Source organism: Arachis stenosperma, chromosome 3 (genome assembly GCF_014773155.1).
Source record: "Arachis stenosperma cultivar V10309 chromosome 3, arast.V10309.gnm1.PFL2, whole genome shotgun sequence".
Lineage (NCBI taxonomy): Eukaryota > Viridiplantae > Streptophyta > Magnoliopsida > Fabales > Fabaceae > Arachis > Arachis stenosperma.
The window spans coordinates 144172921-144192496 of record NC_080379.1 but is presented as its reverse complement, the minus strand read 5'-3'; the positions used below and the strand labels follow the sequence as shown (position 1 = coordinate 144192496).

The 19576-nt window shown below is 34.7% G+C and overlaps 4 protein-coding genes across 4 annotated transcripts; 2 read left to right on the top strand and 2 right to left on the bottom strand.

Annotated features, from left to right (window-relative positions):
• Positions 1-7750: 7750 nt before the first annotated feature.
• On the top strand, positions 7751-8122 carry LOC130966802 (uncharacterized; the record flags this gene model as incomplete). Its single annotated transcript, XM_057891626.1, has 1 exon — positions 7751-8122. A coding segment is annotated over exon 1 (372 nt), but the record flags the coding sequence as incomplete, so codon positions are not given.
• LOC130966277 (uncharacterized) lies at positions 7979-11466 on the top strand. Its single transcript, XM_057891064.1, has 10 exons — positions 7979-8214; positions 9202-9299; positions 9429-9474; positions 9627-9709; positions 9799-9863; positions 10067-10128; positions 10532-10591; positions 10799-10831; positions 10972-11037; positions 11128-11466. Exons 1-10 carry the CDS (start codon positions 8128-8130, stop codon positions 11170-11172), a joined length of 645 nt encoding a protein of 214 aa, XP_057747047.1. The 5' UTR covers positions 7979-8127; the 3' UTR covers positions 11173-11466.
• A 442-nt stretch (positions 11467-11908) lies between these two features.
• LOC130966801 (uncharacterized) lies at positions 11909-13219 on the bottom strand. Its single transcript, XM_057891625.1, has 3 exons — positions 13120-13219; positions 12700-13001; positions 11909-12664 (listed from the first exon to the last, which is right to left on the bottom strand). Exons 1-3 carry the CDS (start codon positions 13217-13219, stop codon positions 11909-11911), a joined length of 1158 nt encoding a protein of 385 aa, XP_057747608.1.
• Positions 13220-14641: 1422 nt separating this feature from the next.
• Positions 14642-15568, bottom strand: LOC130966800 (uncharacterized). Its single transcript, XM_057891623.1, has 2 exons — positions 14942-15568; positions 14642-14851 (listed from the first exon to the last, which is right to left on the bottom strand). Exons 1-2 carry the CDS (start codon positions 15566-15568, stop codon positions 14642-14644), a joined length of 837 nt encoding a protein of 278 aa, XP_057747606.1.
• Between the last annotated feature and the right edge of the window lie 4008 nt (positions 15569-19576).

Below are 19576 nucleotides of genomic sequence, written 5' to 3'. Positions count from 1 at the left end.
TGAAGCTTGTTGGAACTTCATTGCCATTTATGGTAGTATGCAAGTTAGTAAAAGAATGGAGCTCTGGCAATGTTTGGTGGATATAGCTAAAAGCATAAATGGACCTTGGTGTTGTGGAGGAGATTTCAACCTTATTACCAATCTTAATGAAACAGGGGGTTCTTCTAACTTTTCTCAAGATACAAATAATTTTATAAATTGTCTTAACACTTGTAATTTACATGATTTAAATTTTGGTGGCCCTCCTTTTACTGGGCAAAGATGGAATGTTAAAAGATGTTTAGACTGTATGTTGGCAACCTGGAATTCTCTGCTAAATTTTTAGATGTGGAGGTTAAACACTTACCTAAACTTAAGTCTGATCATTTACCTATTCTCCTTTATTTTCAGATGGCCGAAACCAAGGTTGGTCCAAAGCCTTTAGATTCTTGGCACCTTGGATCCTCCACCAGGATTATAATAATATGGTGAACCAGTTTTGGGACAAAAATAACAGCCTTTTGCAAAATATCCAAAGCTTCACTAACAATGCTAGAATCTTGAATAAGAAAGTCTTTAGACACATTTTTTGCAAAAAACAGAAAATTCTGAATAGAATGGAAGGCATTAATAACTAGTTATCTTTCACTGTGAACCTGTTCTTTGAAAAACTGCAAAAGGAGCTCTAGAAGAAGCTTGAAGCTATAAATGTTCAAGAAGAGGCTTACTAGATCCAAATGTCAAGATGTAATGATATAAAGTTTAGAGACAAAAACTCTAGATATTTTCATCAAAAAGCCAATGGAAGAAAGAGGAGGAATAAGATTGTGGCCTTAAAACAGAGCAAGGAGAATGGATGAAAGATGTAGTTTCTCTGAAGAATTGGGAAATTACTTTCTTTAAGAATCTCTACTTAGCAGACTTGAATCCTTCTGCTTTTCCTATTACTGGTTGCTTTGAAAAACTACAGGAAAGATTACATGGATATTTCCAGAAATGTTACGACAGAGGAGATTAAGGATGCGGTTTTCAGTTTGGGAAGTTGGAAAGCACCGGACAGCGATGGGCTATCGGCAAAATTCTACCAACATTCATGAAATATTGTTGCAAACTCCATAATCAGCTGGGTTATGAAGATTTTTTGGGATCCGAATAACATTGCTGAGGTTAATAGAACTCTGATTGCTATTATTCCAAAAATTCCCTCCCTTGAGAATTTTGGGTATTTCAGGCCTATTAGCCTCTGCAATGTATGCTATAAAGTTGTGACAAAAATTTTAGCTTCTCATTTGAAAAAGTATATGCTTACTCTTATCTCCAATACACAAGCTAGCTTCGTGCCTGGCATGATTAGTGTAGACAATATCCCAGTAGCTCAAAAGGTGGTTCATACAATGAGAAACAGGAGTCATGGTAAAGAAAAGATGGCTATCAAAATTGACATAGAGAAAGCCTATGATAGATTGGATTGGAGTTTTATTATAGCAACTTTTGAGGATACAAACATCCTGGAGAATATCATTAACATCATAAAACATTGTATCACAACCTCCACCATGAGCCTCCTATGGAATGGCTCACCGTCAAACATTTTCTCCCCTACTAGGGGCATCAGACAGGGAGACTCCCTTTCCCAATATCTCTTTGTTCTATGTATTGAAAGATGATCTCATCTCATAAATAAATTAATAGAAGATAAAAAGTGGGAACCTATTTCTCTCACACAAAATGGTTCTGAGATTTCTCTTTTACTCTTTGCAAATGATATTGTTTTGTTTGCTAAAGCTGACAAGGGACATGTGAAAGTAATAAAAGAAGAACTCCGTCTATTTTGTGATAGCTCTGTCAAAGGATTAACTTCAACAAATTGTGTGTTTATTTTTCAAAGAATGTAAATCACAATGTAAGAAACCAACTTAGTCAAGACCTAGGTATTTCCCTAACAGCTAACTTAGGGAAGTATTTGGGGGTTCCTCTCATCCATGAAAGGTGCATCCAACATCACTTCTAGCATATTATTGATAGGATGCAATTGAAGCTCTCAAACTGGAAGAAAAATTCATCTTCCTTGGAAGGAAGATGCACTCTTATCCAATCCGTCCTCTCAACTATTCTAAGTTACTGTATACAAACTATGAACATTTTAACTGTTGTTTATAACAAGATTGATAAGATTTGTAGAGACTTCCTTTGGGGTAGCAGTGAAGGGGAGAGAAAAATTCATCTGATGAACTGGGATAAAATTTGTCAAACAAAAGAAAAAAGAGGTTTAGGTATTCGAAAAGCACAAGAAACAAACCAACTGTTTCTCATGAAGTTAGCTTGGGGGCTCATCCATAAGAGGTAATCACTTTGGGTGCAAATTATGAGGGCCAAGTATGGTTGCAGAGAGGATATTATCCCGAAGGTTTATATGAAAGCAAATAATTCAAATGCTCGGAGTGGAATTATTAAAGTTTGGGAGAATTTCAGTAGGAATACCATATGGAGGATCGGTAATGGTCACAGGGTCTTATTTTGGAAGGATCTTTGGGTGCCAAGAATAGGTAAGCTGGAAGACTTAGCTATAGCACACCTGGATAGGGAAAGACTTAATGAGAATGTTACTGCCTATGTCACGGAGCAAGGAACCTGGGATTGGGACACTATTCGACAATATATTCCTGAAGAAATTATTGATCATTTGCGTATTCTTAAAGCGCCGAATGCCTACATTGGAGAAGACACAGTGGGGTGGCTGCCTACCCCAAGCGGGGAGTTTTCTATCAAGTCAGCCTATGAGACATACTTTAACGGAGGTGGAAAAACTAACTATAATCACAAACAGGTATGGAAGATTAAAATTCCTCAGGGACTAAAAGCTTTCAGCTGGCTCTTAAGTCATGAAGCTCTCCTAAAAAATTCTAATAGAAGGAGAGGAGGGCTTATAGATGATGATAGAGGTCCGAGGTACAATGAGGGGGAGGAAACCATGCTCTATATTTTGCGGGATTGCCCTTACGCTCGCAATATCTGGACCAGCATGGTAAATAGAGCCAATCAGACTGAATTCTATAATTAGCCTTACCAAGAATGGTTAAAGAATAACTTGTATAATGGCTCTCACCACAAAAATGATCAATCTTGGACCATTATTTTCGTAACAGCTTGTAACACCCTTTGGAGGTATAGGAATGATTTAATTTTCAACAACCTAAATCTGCAGTACAATCAGGTTTCATTCTTAGTTTATAGACTTGCAGAAAACTACAGTTCAACTTTTTCAATTATTGAAAGGAGTAGCAGGGTTCTGAGACATACCAGAGACGAGCAAGTGGGTTGGGAACCACTGAAGGAGAATTGCGTGAAGCTCAATGTCGACGGCTCGATTCTTCAACCGAGTAGTCAAGTTTCTTGCGGCAGTTTAGCATGAACATTGGATGGTGTAGCATCACGATGGCAGAAATTTGGGGCATATATGTAGAGGTTAAGCTTGCTGTGGATTTGGGGATCACCAATCTGATGGTAGAATCAGACTCTACATGTGCTGTGGACCTCATAGGAAAGCCCTCAATTGATCTACATGCTAGCTCTTCACTTATTAGATCAATTAAGGAGATTCTCACAAGGTTGGACAAATTTAGAATTAAGCATATCTTCAGAAAAAGAAATTTTTACGTAGATGCTCTTTCAAAGATGGGTCATTAGAAAGAGCCAGGAATCACGGATTATGTTCATCCCCCTCCCTGGTTGGAACAACATCTTTTGGCTGACATTAGAAGAATGAAGTTCACGAGGATAGTGATTGTTTAGTGTTTTTTGTTTCTTTGGGCCTTTGGCCTCATTATTATCAAAAAAATTATGTTAGAATTGAAAAGGAAAGAAAACTTTAAAATAGTTTAAATATAATATTTGTTAGAAGTGAATTAATTAAGGATTAATGACGTGTTATTGTATATTGTTAGATTAGATTAGAATAGTTAGTTAAGAATGTTTGTTTGTTTATTATATTGGGAGTGGACATGTTAAAATTGGTTAGATAGATTAATTATTGGAGCTGATAATTAAGGTATGTTATTATTATTGTTATAGTACATGAAGAATGAAAACCAAATAAATTTAGTGTAATTTAGGTAATGAATTATGTTAGTAATACTAAATTTTAATTATGAATTTAATAAATTATTTATGATTATTGACAAATTTGGTGGTATAAAATTTATATGTATAATAATAATTTAATTGAGTTGTTTAATACTTTTTAAAATTATTCTAGTTATATAAATAGAAAAAAATGAATAAAAATTATTATTTTAAAATAAATATATTTTATACATTAGAAAATGTAGTTTTAATGTATAGTAATAATTATATTTATATTTAAGATTCGTTTAAGGTTTGTTGATAATTATAAGTATCTAATAAATATGAATGTGAACTTATTTGTATAATAGATTTAGTATATTTTGATTAGTTAATAATATAGTTATTAATATGATTAATTTTTACTGGTTATCTGATGTGATAATGTGAATTTGATTTTGTCAATTTTAATTTGTTAATTAAATATGATTATCTCTATTTTGTTTAATATTACATATGGCCACATTTTGTAGGGCTCATGAATAGTGGAATGTAATCACCTAATGTCGTGAGATCCGTACAATTAAATTGTGGAGGGGTATTTACGGGAGACTGGTTGTTATCATATTTTTCAAATTGAGTTTTCCAATGTCAGCCAGCATTGGTTAATGCTCTGATCGAGAGATGGCGCCTTGAGACTCACATATTCCATTTTTCGATTGGTGAGTGTGCTATAACGTTGGAGGACGTGGCACTAATTCTTGGTCTTCCGACGAATGGTCTGCCAGTTACAGGACTGACCCTCAGTAGTTATGAGGCCTTGGAGGCCGAATGCTTGGATAGTTTGGTGTGGCACCTAGGAAAATAGACTGTAGAGGAAGCTTCATAAAGTTGACGTTGTTTCGAGGACTAAAAGATCGTTTAGTGTTGACTGATAATATTCACATTCAACGGTACGTCAAGTGCCACATAATGTTATTATTTGGGACAATTATGTTTGGAGACAAGTCAGGGGTAGCGGTGCACTGAAAGTTTCTGCCATTGTTCCATAACTTCGCTGGGATCATACAATTTAGTTGGGGATCAGTATGCCTGGAACACCTGTATAGAGCATGTGTAGGACATCACGTGTCAACTGCAAAGAGATTCATGATCTACTGACACTATTGCTTACCTAGGCTTGGATCCGTCTACCATTTCTTACGCCGATTCCTTGCAATCCTCGACTGTTTTTTATTGCAAACAGGTAAATATAATTATTATCTACTTCAAAATAGTGTAGCACGTTTTGTATTTTAAATTTGATTGTTAAAAGTTAATTAACAGATTGTCTGGTGTCAAGTGGCATAATTGGGAGCGTGCTAATTGGCCTTACATATTTTATTCTCTTGCTCACTTTAGGAGATCATTGGATAATCTGCAAAAAAGACAGGTATGTTATAATAAAATAAGTATTTGTTTTTGTTTAGCCGTATTATTATTTGGTGTGTAATCCTCCTTTACTTTCAATGTGTACAGTTTGTTTGGGAGGCTTATGGATTCGTGCCGATAGGAGATAAGGCCCACACCATCACGTGTCACTACATGTTGTCGCAAGTTACTAAGAAAAAAGGTGCCAAGCCTTAGATGTCTCTCCCTCCACTATCACAAATGCAATAGGCATGATGGTGTTATTGCCATCCTGTGAAAATGCAACCAACAAACAACCTTTATATTTTCCATACAAATGAGTCTCGTCTACCTGCACTACTGGCTTGCAATGTCTGAATGCTCTAATATAAGGGTAACAACTCCAGAAGACTCGGTGTAGTACACGGATATTAGGAACCAAGATATACACCTAGTACACAGGCATTGTTTCAAAATGAACGACTGCTGATGGCTCCTTGTGACACATGGCCTCAAACCATATGGGCAAAGTTTCGTACGAAACTTCCCAACCTCCAAAAATTGACTCCACTGCCTTCTGCTTTGCTAACCATGCTTTGCAATAACTTATTTTGTAGTTAAACTTCACCATAAGTTATAACCATCCATCATAACAGGAAGCTCTGCTACAATCACCCACAAAATTCATATTTCGATAAATAATTCTTAAATACATAGCGTCTTAATAATAAAATCTATCTATGATCCATAAATCAAGAATAAATCATTCAAAAATTAATAAATTAATCAATTAGGTCCTCAAATGATATTTAATAAATTAATAATCACACAAGAATGCGAAATTCCTCAACAAACATACATGTTTACTTGATAAACAAAAATTAAACAAGTAGTAATTATATGCTATATTTTATCTATTTACCGTTGCCTTAAATATTTGTCTCAAACTCAACATTTATGTATAAATAATAATTTAAAATTATCACATACCTGAATTTATATATTGAGAAAATTCCAGTGCATGCATGGCCTCCAAATCCAACGTCTGCATGAAAGTCGGCTCCTCAAACGGATGCTGGTTTGCTAGTGCATTTGCCGCATCCGCCACATCTGCTGCCATAATATCGTCAGCTTGATCTTTGTCTACACCTGGATCAACAACCTCATAGTTACTTTCAAACTCTTCCTCGCCATCATTGTTGTAATCTTCCAATTCAATGTCTCGGTCCGCTGCAGATTGCTCAAACTCAATATACAGTTTGGTGAACGATATTCGGGACCGACTTTCAAGATACACTGAAAATAGTTATTGCATGCTTGCTTCATCAGTCACGTATTTCGTTTGAAATTGAACGAACTCAGAAATACAGATATAGGATATCTGTACAGAATACACGACACTCTCCTAGATATTTGAGAATCCATCTTCTCATAAGTCATACCTTTTAATTCTTCAAATGACAATGTAAATGGAATAATAATATCTAATGAATTTTCACACACAAATTTCACTCCTTCAAATGTTTGTAGTAAAATTTGACCATGATAATATATTTTTAACATAACTCTATCATCCATGATAATTTACTCACATTGCATACTCTCAATTTTGGTAATAATTTTTTCACTAAAGAAAAAGAGAAGGAGTAGAGAGGAGCTTCAGACGATTTGAAGCTTATGAGAAGAAGAAGAAGCGGAGAGTTCACTGAGAGAGTTCGTATATATAAACATTAAAATCGGATCATTCAACCGCTTTTGTGGCCGTTTTAAATTTTTAGAGAACCTAAATCAAACAGTCTAATTAGAGACAAGGCCCACCAAAAAAAATTGTTTAAAATCGGTGGATCCAATTTCTTTGCCAAAAAAATTTTGTTCCCCAAACTAGAAATCGATGAATCCGATTTTCTTGCACACAAAAAAATTCGTTTCACATGCATAAAATCGATGAATCCAATTTCTTTAAAAAAAATGTTAATCAAACACAAATTAAATTGTATCTCACTTTAAAAAAATCGAACCGTCCAATTTTGTCTTGTCAGTAACCAGTATAAAACACCCCTAATCTCTATAGCACTGCGTTACACGCACCTAGGTGTCAAATTAAAAAAATTAGCCTAATTTTGTTGTTAGAATTAGAACAAAAGTGAAATTCAAGTATGAGAAATACGGTTTGTGAAAATGAAATGAGAAAAGGAAAAGTGAGATTATGGCCGTTGGATCTAGAGAAGGATAGAGTACAAACCGTTGATGTAAAATTAAATCAGAAATGGAGAGTAATATTATCTTTTTTGTTTTGCCGAGTGCAAGAAGAAGAAGAAGAATGGCGCTACGGATAGGTTCTTCCACGGCGCCACTCAACTTCAGCTTTAACTTCAAATGGCGCCCGCGCCCCAACTCAGTAGTTTCATTCCCAATCAACGAATCCAATCGCGTCAGAGCCGCTGTTATTCTCTGCCGCGCCGCCAATTCACACTCTGGTCCCGTCCAGAAGAAACGAAACTCGTCCGCCGCCAATACTAAGAAGAAGAAGAAAAACAAGAACAAGACTAACTCTGCACCCGAATCTGACGATTCTAACCCTTTGAGTTTCACCAAGTTTGATATTCCGCACGATTTTGACGATGATGGCCTCGAATTTGGCGCTTCTGATTCGGATTTCGATTTGGATTTGGATTACCGACCTCTTCTTCTTCTCCTATGCCGCTGCCAGAACCGCCAGCTGGATTCCTCGTAGGCGACGACGGCAAGGTTCTCCTTACTTCAACAAATCGACTTGCCACCATTGTGAGTTCTTTTTGCTTTTCAGTTTTCTATTTTATGTTATTTTATTTTAATTATTGTTGTTTCTGTTGTTGTTTATGGATGAATTTGAATGCACGTGTCTTAGCTTAATCAATGATGGTGATGATTAGCAAATTGCTGTTAATGATGTAATCTTAGAGGTTCTAGTTGTAAGGCCGATTTGATAAAAAGTTTTACTTTTTACAATTAGCTTATCAAAGTACTACTTATCAAAGTTCGCTTGTGAAAATAGTTTTCTAAAAGTTCTAACACCTATGTTTGATAAACCAAATTGTAACAAGCATGAACTAAAATAGGTTTTAAAATTGAAAATGGTCATAATAGATATAACTAGAGGAAGAATTTTGATAGTGAATTTAATTTGGCGTCAATTATTTAATTAAGGATAAAACTGGATATTTGTTAATATATGAAATTATATAAGACTTTTTCAATTTTGATAAGTACAAACTAACTTTAGAAAGTACCTCTTTAAATGCTTTCAAAAGCGTCCCCAAATTTTCAAAGCTTTATACAAGCACATGATATTTTTTATTTATTAAATACAAAGTGAGGTAGTGGTGCTTTTGCTTTTGAGAAACAGAAGTACCTCTTAGAAAAGCTTTACCAGGCCTAAGTTGTACACGGTCGAACTGTTTGGAGAGAAACTGGCAAGGTAAAAACATGAGAGTGCCTGGAGACATTGCCATTTTCATTATCTAACCTGTCATTGTTCCCCTATTTTGGAGTATATAATGTCTCAGAAATGAGAGCTGAAGAGCACCGATATCTTAGTTAATGATTGTGTTGATTGCCTTGAGTAATTTTATTTTCGTTGTAGTTGACATCATGTGACACAGTGACAGAATGGATCAAGATTGTAATGTCTTTCCTTTTTGTGTCATGTGTCTCCGTGTTTGTGTGCTGGGTTTGTGGCTCGTTACATTCCTTGGATGTATGAATTCTGAGTAAGTTGTTGACAAATGACAGGTTGATCCATCCAACAAGCTTCCATTGGAGTGTGTTATAAGGAGAGTCTTCAGAAGTTCTGATGGAGACGAGTGTTTGTTGCTCTGCCCAGTCGACACGTAAGTGCAAAGCTTCTAAATCTAGAACAGTGTTCCCTGCCCCTGTATGACTATCCCACAAAGCCAATATCTTATTATCCCTGCCTTCTGTTATTCTTGAATGATATGGATACAAAAATCATACTGCAGGCCAGTCCAGATATTAAAGAGCACGAATGTTGATGGATGGTCAGCTGTAAGTTTCTGTTTTTTCACATCCTAAGTTGTAATCGCCATCGTTAGTAATGAGACCTCATTGGTCACTCTCTATTATGAGAAAAAGTTCACTTTCCTTACCACCTGATGGATCAATCTCATTTGAGTTCATATTTCCTTTCTGTGATTTAGATCAGTGATGAGGAAGTTGAATCTATTCTTCCAGCTGCAGCTTATGCACTTGCCAAGATACACATGCATCTTGTTCATAGTGGGTATGTTTGTGATTCTTTGTTATGTAGAAAATCATGAAATTGAATTGTGTGTTTCATCTTTACAAAATATTTCTGCATCTCCACATCAGGTACTGTTATACAGCACGTGGTGGTTTTTGCTACTCAGAAGAAGACATATTTGACTTTCACACGGGTGAGGATTTCTGTGCTCTCTGTTTTCACAGATTAATTCCTAATGTTTCTATCTGGTAGTTGATATAAATTTATGGTGTAGTTTTGTCAATACCCTGTATTCAGGATGATGATAATCTGTAATTGGGGATTTTCTACTGCATAATTATTTGGGTTACATTACATGCCCAGAATCTAATGCCAGATGTTTTCACCATTTTGCAGATGATGGTAAGGAAGTCGATGGTTTGCCAACTGAAGGTGTGGAAATTACGTATTTCAATTTGGTAAATCTGTTACCCTTCAATCAGACAAATATGTTTGTTTGTTTCCTTCTGAAAGGTTTATTTTCAATAGCAAAGCTTTAATTTGAGCTCTTTTTTTTTTACCCTCCTTTTGGTAATGGCTAGTTTACTGAAATGTACTAGTGTACATTCCATCTTTTCAAGAGTGTTACTGTCAAGTCCGAAAAAAAAAGTGTATTACTGTCATGGACATCCCTTCTTGTATGACCCATAAACTGTTTATGCATTAGTGGGTCTTCTGGAGAACTCCTAGACCATCATCCATCACCATTTTATATCGTCATATGTGTATCTGTCCAAAGTTGTTCCATACCAAGCAAATGGCACTAGAGCTGTGGTCATATACTCATATTTACTGCAAGCTTATGTTTATCTCGTGTTACAGGAAGGTGCCCAGTACATGATTTATACGCCATCTGATCCACTTCTTTTTGTTGCTGTCAAGGTAAGCTTCCATACGGAAACTTTTTAGATGACAAGTGGCATCATATTATCGTGAAACAGTTTATCTCGCCAATTACATTTATAGCTGACTGGAAACAATCCAGAAGACTGGTGTGAATGAAGTGTTGAATACCATTCAGTTCCTAGTTTTTGGCAGTCTAGTTCAGTATGTAATTAATGTGGCCTCCTTTGTTGTTTCTCTGTTTAGGACGAGAAGGGGATGCTACAAATTGCCGATGATGTAAGTTCACAATATTACAGGCTGTTAACTTATGGTTCCAAACTCATATTTCTTGTCTATTATTACATCTATAATGTCACTGTAAGATTTAGCATAAGGCACTTGAATTGATTGAGGCTGCTGATGACATTTATAAATAGGACTTGCTTGAAGATCCTGCCATCATAGATGCGATAGATGAGGAGACTGAATTTAATGCCTTGGTGGTATGTGCTTTCATTCTACCAAGTTACCAGTTTACTTGGTCATTAATTTTACCCTATTCACTTAAACAACTTCTGTTGTCGTCCCTCCAGGAAGAAGAAGCTGCACTTCATGATTCAATGATGGATGAGAGTTAACTTACGTACTTTTTTTGGCAATCTTACTTGCTAGTTTTCCACTGTCTTGTGTATATGATCAAATTTTGTAAGTGTGCTATATTTTATAGTTGACAATTGGGTTGATATAGACTTCACGTCTGGAGGATGTTCGAGAATTCCCTCACTTGAACCCCAAAATAATGTTTCTTTTAGATGACAAGCAAAAATGCATCCGGTAGGCAAATCACTGTATTAAGTCATGGGGAGGAAATATTTACACAAATCAGCCAAATCAAAAACTGGTTCATGAATCAACTAGAAGATATTTTTATATAGTTCGAATCAACCTAATTCGAATTTTAACTACATGTAATTCGAATCATACTGATTCGAATTACATACACACGCACACATCCACTAATTCGAATCAACCTGATTCGAGTTACACACACAGTAATTCAAATCAGGGTGATTCGAATTACACTTACGCACGCGTTCCTAAGTAATTTGAATTTGGCTGATTCGAATTACTCATTTTTTGGCTCTAGTAGTAATTTGAATTGGAGTGTTTCGAATTACACTTGCTTCGCCTATAAAATGAGTTCGAACCAACCTCATTCGAATAACTTTTCTATTATCAAATCCCAGAGAAAACGACTCAGATTTGACTCCAACAAAGGCTCGAGCAGGATATTCAGCCCATGGGGGAATAATCCGGACAGATTATATCGTTTGGATGGAGTAGCTCATATAGCTGGGGTCATCAACGACGAGGTTAGTACGTAATATTTTTTTTACGTAACACCCACCACGGGAGCTCGTTGTACGACTCATCCCAATCGCCATAGATGTGGGCAACGGCCTTTTGCTTCGCTAACCAAACCCTCCTATACGTTGGCCTGAACCTAAAGTGTGCCGCCGTCACATTCAGGAGCACTTTGATGCTGACGGATGCATCAGCTCTAACCATTAGCATGATAAATGCCGAGATCACATGATAATCCAGACTCCTGTGGTCGCTAGAGATGGATGTCGCGAGACACGTATGTGGTCCGTTGTACTGTTTTACTTCCCAAAAACCATTGCGCTGCTGGAGACTAAGTCTAATCAACCATGTGCACCAATTTCCAAACTCAGAACACTTTCCAACATACCGGCGATAGTCAGACTCCACCACCTTATACTGTATCCCGCGTCGGATGCTATACGTCTTCACACTTAACACAGCCTCATCTTTATCCTGAAACTGCTGACCAACTTGAAACTCTGTGAGACCTGCAGAACCCTGGCCATCTCTAGCACCAAATCCAGCAGGCTCCCCAGGAACTTCCTCCTGTCTCATGGAATCCAAGTCTAAAGATGAAAAGTGCAGAGGGTACTGTTGTGTGCCAGAGCTAGAACCACCTCTAACCCCAGCTGGCTCACTCGCTCTAATATCATCGCCACTGTCATCAGCAATGATATTCGGCTCCACATCATCATCATCAACATCATCCAGCAATGCATCGCCCAAACCAGCCGGTGCAGCACTCTGTGAAGAAGTCGGCACAATATCCCTATTTCAACCTCTCCGCCTTCACTACAGTTGAGATCAACGGCGAACGACGGGGAGGTGACAGGCTCGACCAGAGGTTCATTCACAGGGACGGACGAAGATACACCAACAGGTCTGGAGTTAGAACTGGCTACCGTACCTATAGTGTGGGTATTCCAGTTCGAACCCTCCGAGCTAGATACGACATCAACCAACTTCGCTAGCAACTCAGGTGTCCTAACCTCGAGAAACTGCCGACGACAATAAAACATGACCTGCAAGTCCTCATCACTCCCGATCGTGAAACAATCATACTTCACAATTTCTTGCAGCACTGAGATCGGAATGCGATAAAAAAAACTTCTTAACCCGTTTCACGCCTTGAAGACCAAGTTTCTGTAATACAGAATTAACAAGGTCATCATAGCTCGTCGTAGGCTTCATAAAAATACTGAGAGGATCCTTATCAGTGAACTTCATACCAGATCGTGTTTTTCTCTTAATCGATCCTCTGTAATGAACCAACACTACGAAATTCTCTTCACTAACCATTTTCTCACTCTAATGAGATCAATTCACGTTCACACCATATTTATGCACGTCTGGCCCTGTATAATTCGAACAAGTCTAATCCGAATTATACTTTGTGTAGTTCGAATCAGTCAAATTCGAATTACATAAGAACGCGTACTTGAATGTAATTCGATTCACCTTGATTTAAATTAATGAGTGTGCGTGTGTGTAATTCGAATCAATATGATTTGAATTACATGAAAATATTCAAATTATATTATTTCGAACTATATAAAATATGAACTGGTTGATTCATAAATTAATTTTTGCTTTAACTAATTTGTGTAAATATTTTCTCCACATATATTCAAATTATATTATTTCGAACTATATAAAATATGAACTGGTTGATTCATAAATTAATTTTTGCTTTAACTAATTTGTGTAAATATTTTTTCCACATAACTTAATATAGTGATTTGTCCTCATTTTAATTTATAGATATTATGGACGTGAAAACACGAATGTAGAGGTAACAACCGGGATGTGTTCGTGGATAGTGGTACGGCTGAATGAATAAATACGTCTTGGTTACGGTACACCTATGTGTTCAATACAATAATAAATGAATACAATACAAAATCAGTAAGAGAGCTAGAGTGCTACATTTACTACCTCTAAATATCTCTCTGACATATTTGTACTCTACCATCAAAAGTAATGTACACCAACAAAAAGTGACAAATAGAAAGTAAAAATAATAATAAAATTGTTCTATATAATTATAAAATAAAAATGTGACTAAAAAATTTATATATAAAAACAGAATGAATAATATATTTTAATATTATAATTTTTTTATTTTTAAAAACTATAAAAGATATATACAAATTAGAGAGTTTAATTTGTATTTAAAAAAAATGAGAGTACATAAATCAAAGGTCCGATTTATGTTTAGAAAATTAAAAAAGTTTGGGAGTATACTCCCATTTTTAATTTTTTAAAAGATCCGAATACTCTCTAAATTAAATCATAATACGTTTTAAAAAAATATTACAATAAATTATAATTCAGAAAAATATTATTATTAATCCAATATTAAAAATAAAAATGGGTAAAACGGTACAAAAGTAATATATATTACAAAAAGAAAAATATAAAATATCAACATATTATTTACTAACTTAATTGTTAATAATAATTAATTATTATATTTTAAATATATATATAACACATCCAAAAAATATATATTTATAAAGACACTCTTATTAAATATAGTCATAAAATAATATTTTTATTAAACATATTTATAAATACATTTTTATTAAATACAATTATAAATAAAAATGAGTAAAAATTGACAAAAATATTATTGATAATGTAGCACGGAATTGATTAAAAGAACTACATACATAAGGTTGGATTATATAAAAGTAGATAAAGGAGCAAGTGTCTACTAAGTTATTGCGACTTGTTTTGTTTTTCTGTCGGATGGGATTTGTCGACCACATAGTCTTGGTCAGCCTTAGCGTGGATCTCTCCCCTCAACTGGAAATACCTCTCAAACGCTCTTGGAAGGAACCTTGGTATTAAGAACCCAAAAAGATTCAGGGAGTAATAAACTAGGTTGGTCAACGCTAGAATCCTACCGAACCAAAACCATGCCACGTCCTGCATCATCCACCCATTCAATTTAAATGGTATGGTCATAACACAAATAGTGTGATAAATAGCAAGAGCTTAGGGGATTATAAAAGTAACCTTGAATTGTGAATTTGGCGGGAGAGTGGTATTGAGCCACTCTGATTGTAACCAGTCAATATCCACTGAGATCCTTCTAATTGTGTACATCAACGGCACCAACGCCCTCACTGGCGCTGAAAACATGGACAACCCACTCATTATGTTCTCACTCAGTATCTGAAAAGATAGCAAGAACAAGTGTGGACTCGCTGAACGAACCGCATGCTGGTCCCCTCTTCCGAACCCACCCAGCACGTACGCAAGAGGCAAGAACATCCCCACGGCTGTTCCCACCACCACATATGCCTGAAACAACCTACTTGCGTGGAAGATCTGTTGGGGCGGAGACCCATACGACGGGAAGGAGAAGCGCGAGAGTGCGAAGGCGTAGATGGTGACGAATGCAGAGAAAGCGAGATCCATGAGAGAGACGAGGCCACTTGCTGAGAAGACTAGTATAAAGGCTACGAGTTGAAGCTCTATTACACGCAGTGAACCCATTAGGTTCATGCTACTAAGAGGAGGAGGAGAAGCAACGTCGTCATGCTCTTGTTGAAATAATAATCTTCTTCTCTCGCAGGGAGGAGTTGTTGGAACCCTTGTGTCTTCTGCTTCGGACACTGCTAACGACGACACGCCCGACATAGTTTTTCAAATTGAAATAATGATTAGAATGTGATGAAAGTGACACTGGCGGATCAAAAGATTTATAGCTACATAATTTTCGGATAGAGATAGATGAAATGATATATTCATACACGAAGTGGAAATAATTATTCGAGCAGGATCGCTGATACCGCCACGTGTAGTGTTTTGCAACTGCCACTTGCTTCCTTATCCAGGTGGATTGCTCAGTGCCCTCCACGCATCACCTTAGGGAGTCATGGCATCTCATGCTTTGTAGGAGTAATCTTTCTGCGATAGAAAAGTAATTTAATACGGCCCAACTAAGATTTGGACCCACACAACTTACTAAAAACTCATACTATAAATTTTTTATGTAATTTCTTGGATAATTAAAAATAGTAGATAAATTTTTGTCTTATAATTACTTATAAAATAATTTATAGAATTCTTAAAGCTAAAAATTATATCAATAAATTTTAAGATAAAACACTTTCATAAATTAAGGGAAATGAATTTTACGAAAATTCTCAAATCAAAATTCGTTACGTGCATGTACCAGAGCATATTTTTATATAAATCAAATTAATTCAATTCTATTTAGGCATTGATTAAATTCAAATTATTAGGAATAAGAATAATCGATTTGACATGATTCTATGTAGTACTATAAAAATTTATAATGTACTCTTATTAATTTATGCATAATAAAAAATTTTAAATTTTATAAAATGTAATTTTTTTTCATGTAACCAATTTTAATTTGGGAGATTCGCGTAAAATTCATTTTTCTTTGATTTATAGAGGTGTTTTATCCAAATTTTACAATAATAATTATAATAAAAACTGATTTAACAATAAATATTTTATATATATTGAATTATTTATTTAAAAAATATTTGAATTTATAAATTTTATTTTATGTACAATCTCATAGAGATGTAATTTTTGTATTTTTACAGTATAATTTAAAATAAATAAATAAAGTTTGTCATATGTATTTATTTAGCTAATTTTTTTAGTATTGTTGTATATTGTATTTGATTAATTGTATATATAGTACAGTCACAAAAAAAAATTGTATATATAGTACTAAATAAATTTATAAAGCAAATACGCATATTAATCTATTTGTTGAATAATGATACTCTATGATATAATTTTGATATTATTGTGTCAAAATTAAAGATGACTGAAGAAATTTTTGACTATTTATGCGAGAGATTGTGAGATTAATAAAATAATACTAACAAGAGTATAGTTGATTATACATATAAATAAATCACAACAATATGTAATTTAAATATTTATAAGTGAAAATTATTGTTATTGTTATTTTAATATAGATGTTAATTGTATTTGGATGTTATTTTATAATTAAAATGATTAATGATACTTAATAAATTCAATTAATTAAAAATATTAAATAATAAATATATTTTTTGTAAAAAAACTGTAACATATAAAAAAATTTTCTATTAATTGTTATCTATTTAAAATAGTTGACATGGCTCAATAATAAAAAATTGTTTTAATAATTATCACCTATTTAAAATAATTGATATGTTACAATAAAAAATAATTATATGACATAAATTTATTTCATAATAATTTAATATCAATTTTTGTATAGGAACCACTTAATAAAGATGTTTAAAACGTATTTTTTTAAAGATATTTTTTAATAATTAAAATTTAATATATATAATTGATTAAACCGTATTATTTTTGTCAAAATGAGGTCAGACAAATTAATTTGATCGAAAAAATAGTGAATCAAATTTTGAATCGGCCTAAATTAATATTGTTTTTATGAAAATGACTACAATACCCTTATTATAGAAAATGACTAAAATATTCCTATTATATATATTAATTTTGAGAATCCTAAATTCTACTCCTTTAATTCTCTATCGTCATAGGATTAGAATTTAGAGAAACTATTCAAAGATAAGAGATTACACTTTACCTTCTAAAGTGAAAATTCAAAATTTAGAGGATCTGAATTCATATGTATAGTATTTTAGTCATTTTATATAATAAGGGTATTGTAGTAATTTTTTATAAAAAAATAATATTAATTTAGACTATTTCAAGATTTGATTCACTATTTTTTGGATCAAATTAATTTATCTGGCTTAATTTTGACAAAAATGATATGATTTAATCGATTATATGTGTTAAATTGTAATTATTAAAAAATATCTTAAAAAAAGTTTTAGACGTCTTTATCTGAGTGGCACATTTTCGTATAATCAAATATTTTAGCGACTTTTTGTAAAGCATCTGGGATGAAGATTAATGTTGAGAAGTCTAAAGCGCTTTGCTCCAAGATCTGCAATAAGGAAAGAGGTTTTCACTGGGGTATCCTCTATCAGATTTGTCCAGAACTTAGGCAAGTATCTTGGAGTTACTCTTAGGCCATTCTAGGGTAATTCATTCAGCTTTCAATGGTGTCCTGGATAAGATTCGGAGTAGGCTAGCAAGCTGGAAATGGAGTTTACTCAATCGGGCTGGTAGACTCTGCTTGGTTAATTCTGTTGCAGCCGCTATTCCTACGTACCATATGCAAGTCTCTATTTTTCCCAAAGGAATCATTAGTAAATTTGAGTCTATGATGAGGAATTTTCTTTGGAAAGGACAAGTTGATAGAAGAGGATTGAATCTTATTAGTTGGAAGGTACTGGTTACTCCAAAAAATATGGAGGTTTGGGGATTAGAGATCCTTATTGTGTAAATATTGCTCTTATTGGGAAGCTAGTTTGGACTTTTTTCCAGCAGCCAAACAAGTTATGGGTCCAATTGTTGGATGCCAAATACCGATAATCTCTATATGACTGTTTTAGTCATCCTAAGAATAAGGACTCTCCTATTTTGAGGTCTCTTTGCAAGGCTTGAGAAGTGTTGAAGGATGGGTTTGCTTAGTGTATTGGAGATTTGAACAAGAATTTTTGGTTTTCTAGCTGGAGGAGAGAAGGACGGTTATCTAATGAGATGGATTATGTTCACGTTTCTGATTCGAATATCTGGATACAAGATATTTGGTCGGTTGGTAGGTGGAATTTGGATACTCTTTATTCTCCTTTATCTCAAAATCTAAAAGGTAATATTCTCTCCTACAATCCAGATGAATAAACAGGTCCGGAAGTGGGTTGGTATTGGTGTGGGTCTGCTGTCAAAGTCTATGACTCACGCAATGGTTACTTGTGGGCTGTGTAAGCAGCTGTTTGGTTGGGAGGAGCGGGAGAATTGGCTTTGACTTTGGCGTCAGCTTGTTCCAGAAAAGCATAAGTTTTTTGCTTGGTTGTGTCTTAAGGAGGCTCTTCCTACTGCAAGTTTTCGCTTTAGAAGAGGGATGTTGCCATCAGATAGGTGTTCAAGATGTCTTTCTAGCCAGAAATTGATTTTACATTGTATTCGGAATTGTCCAAAAGCTCAGCTTGTCTGGCATAGGTTGGATATTTCTTGTCATCCTTTGGATTTGAAAAAATGGTTCTTGTATCATAGCAGAGAGCATCCGTTCAAGTTCTTTTCGGGACTTTGGTGGATATGGCGAATAAGGAATAATGACATCTTTAATCCTCATGAAACTTGGCCTCCGAAAAAATTGATTTGTCTGTCATTAACTTCAGAAAATGAGCTTAGGAATATTTTTGAATTATAACGTATGTCCCTTCCCTCTACTCTAAATAGTTTTTGGAATCCCCTATCCATTGGTACTTTTAAGATTAATTGTGATGCTAATTATCTTGGTTCGGGTGATAATGTTGGTTTTGCTTGTGTTGATTTTGCTTGTGGTATTAGAGATTGTAATGGGAGTTGGCAAATGGGGTATTTGGGAATGATTGAGAGTAATAGTATTTTTCAAGGAGAATTGTTTGCTATTTTGAGATGATATCTCTTAGCTTGGGATGTGGATCAACGAGATGTTATTTGTGAGACGGATTGTATGGAAGCATTTAATCTTGTTACTCAAAATGGTTTTGGGTTTATTGATCCATTGGTGCTCAAAATAAGAGATATCATGCA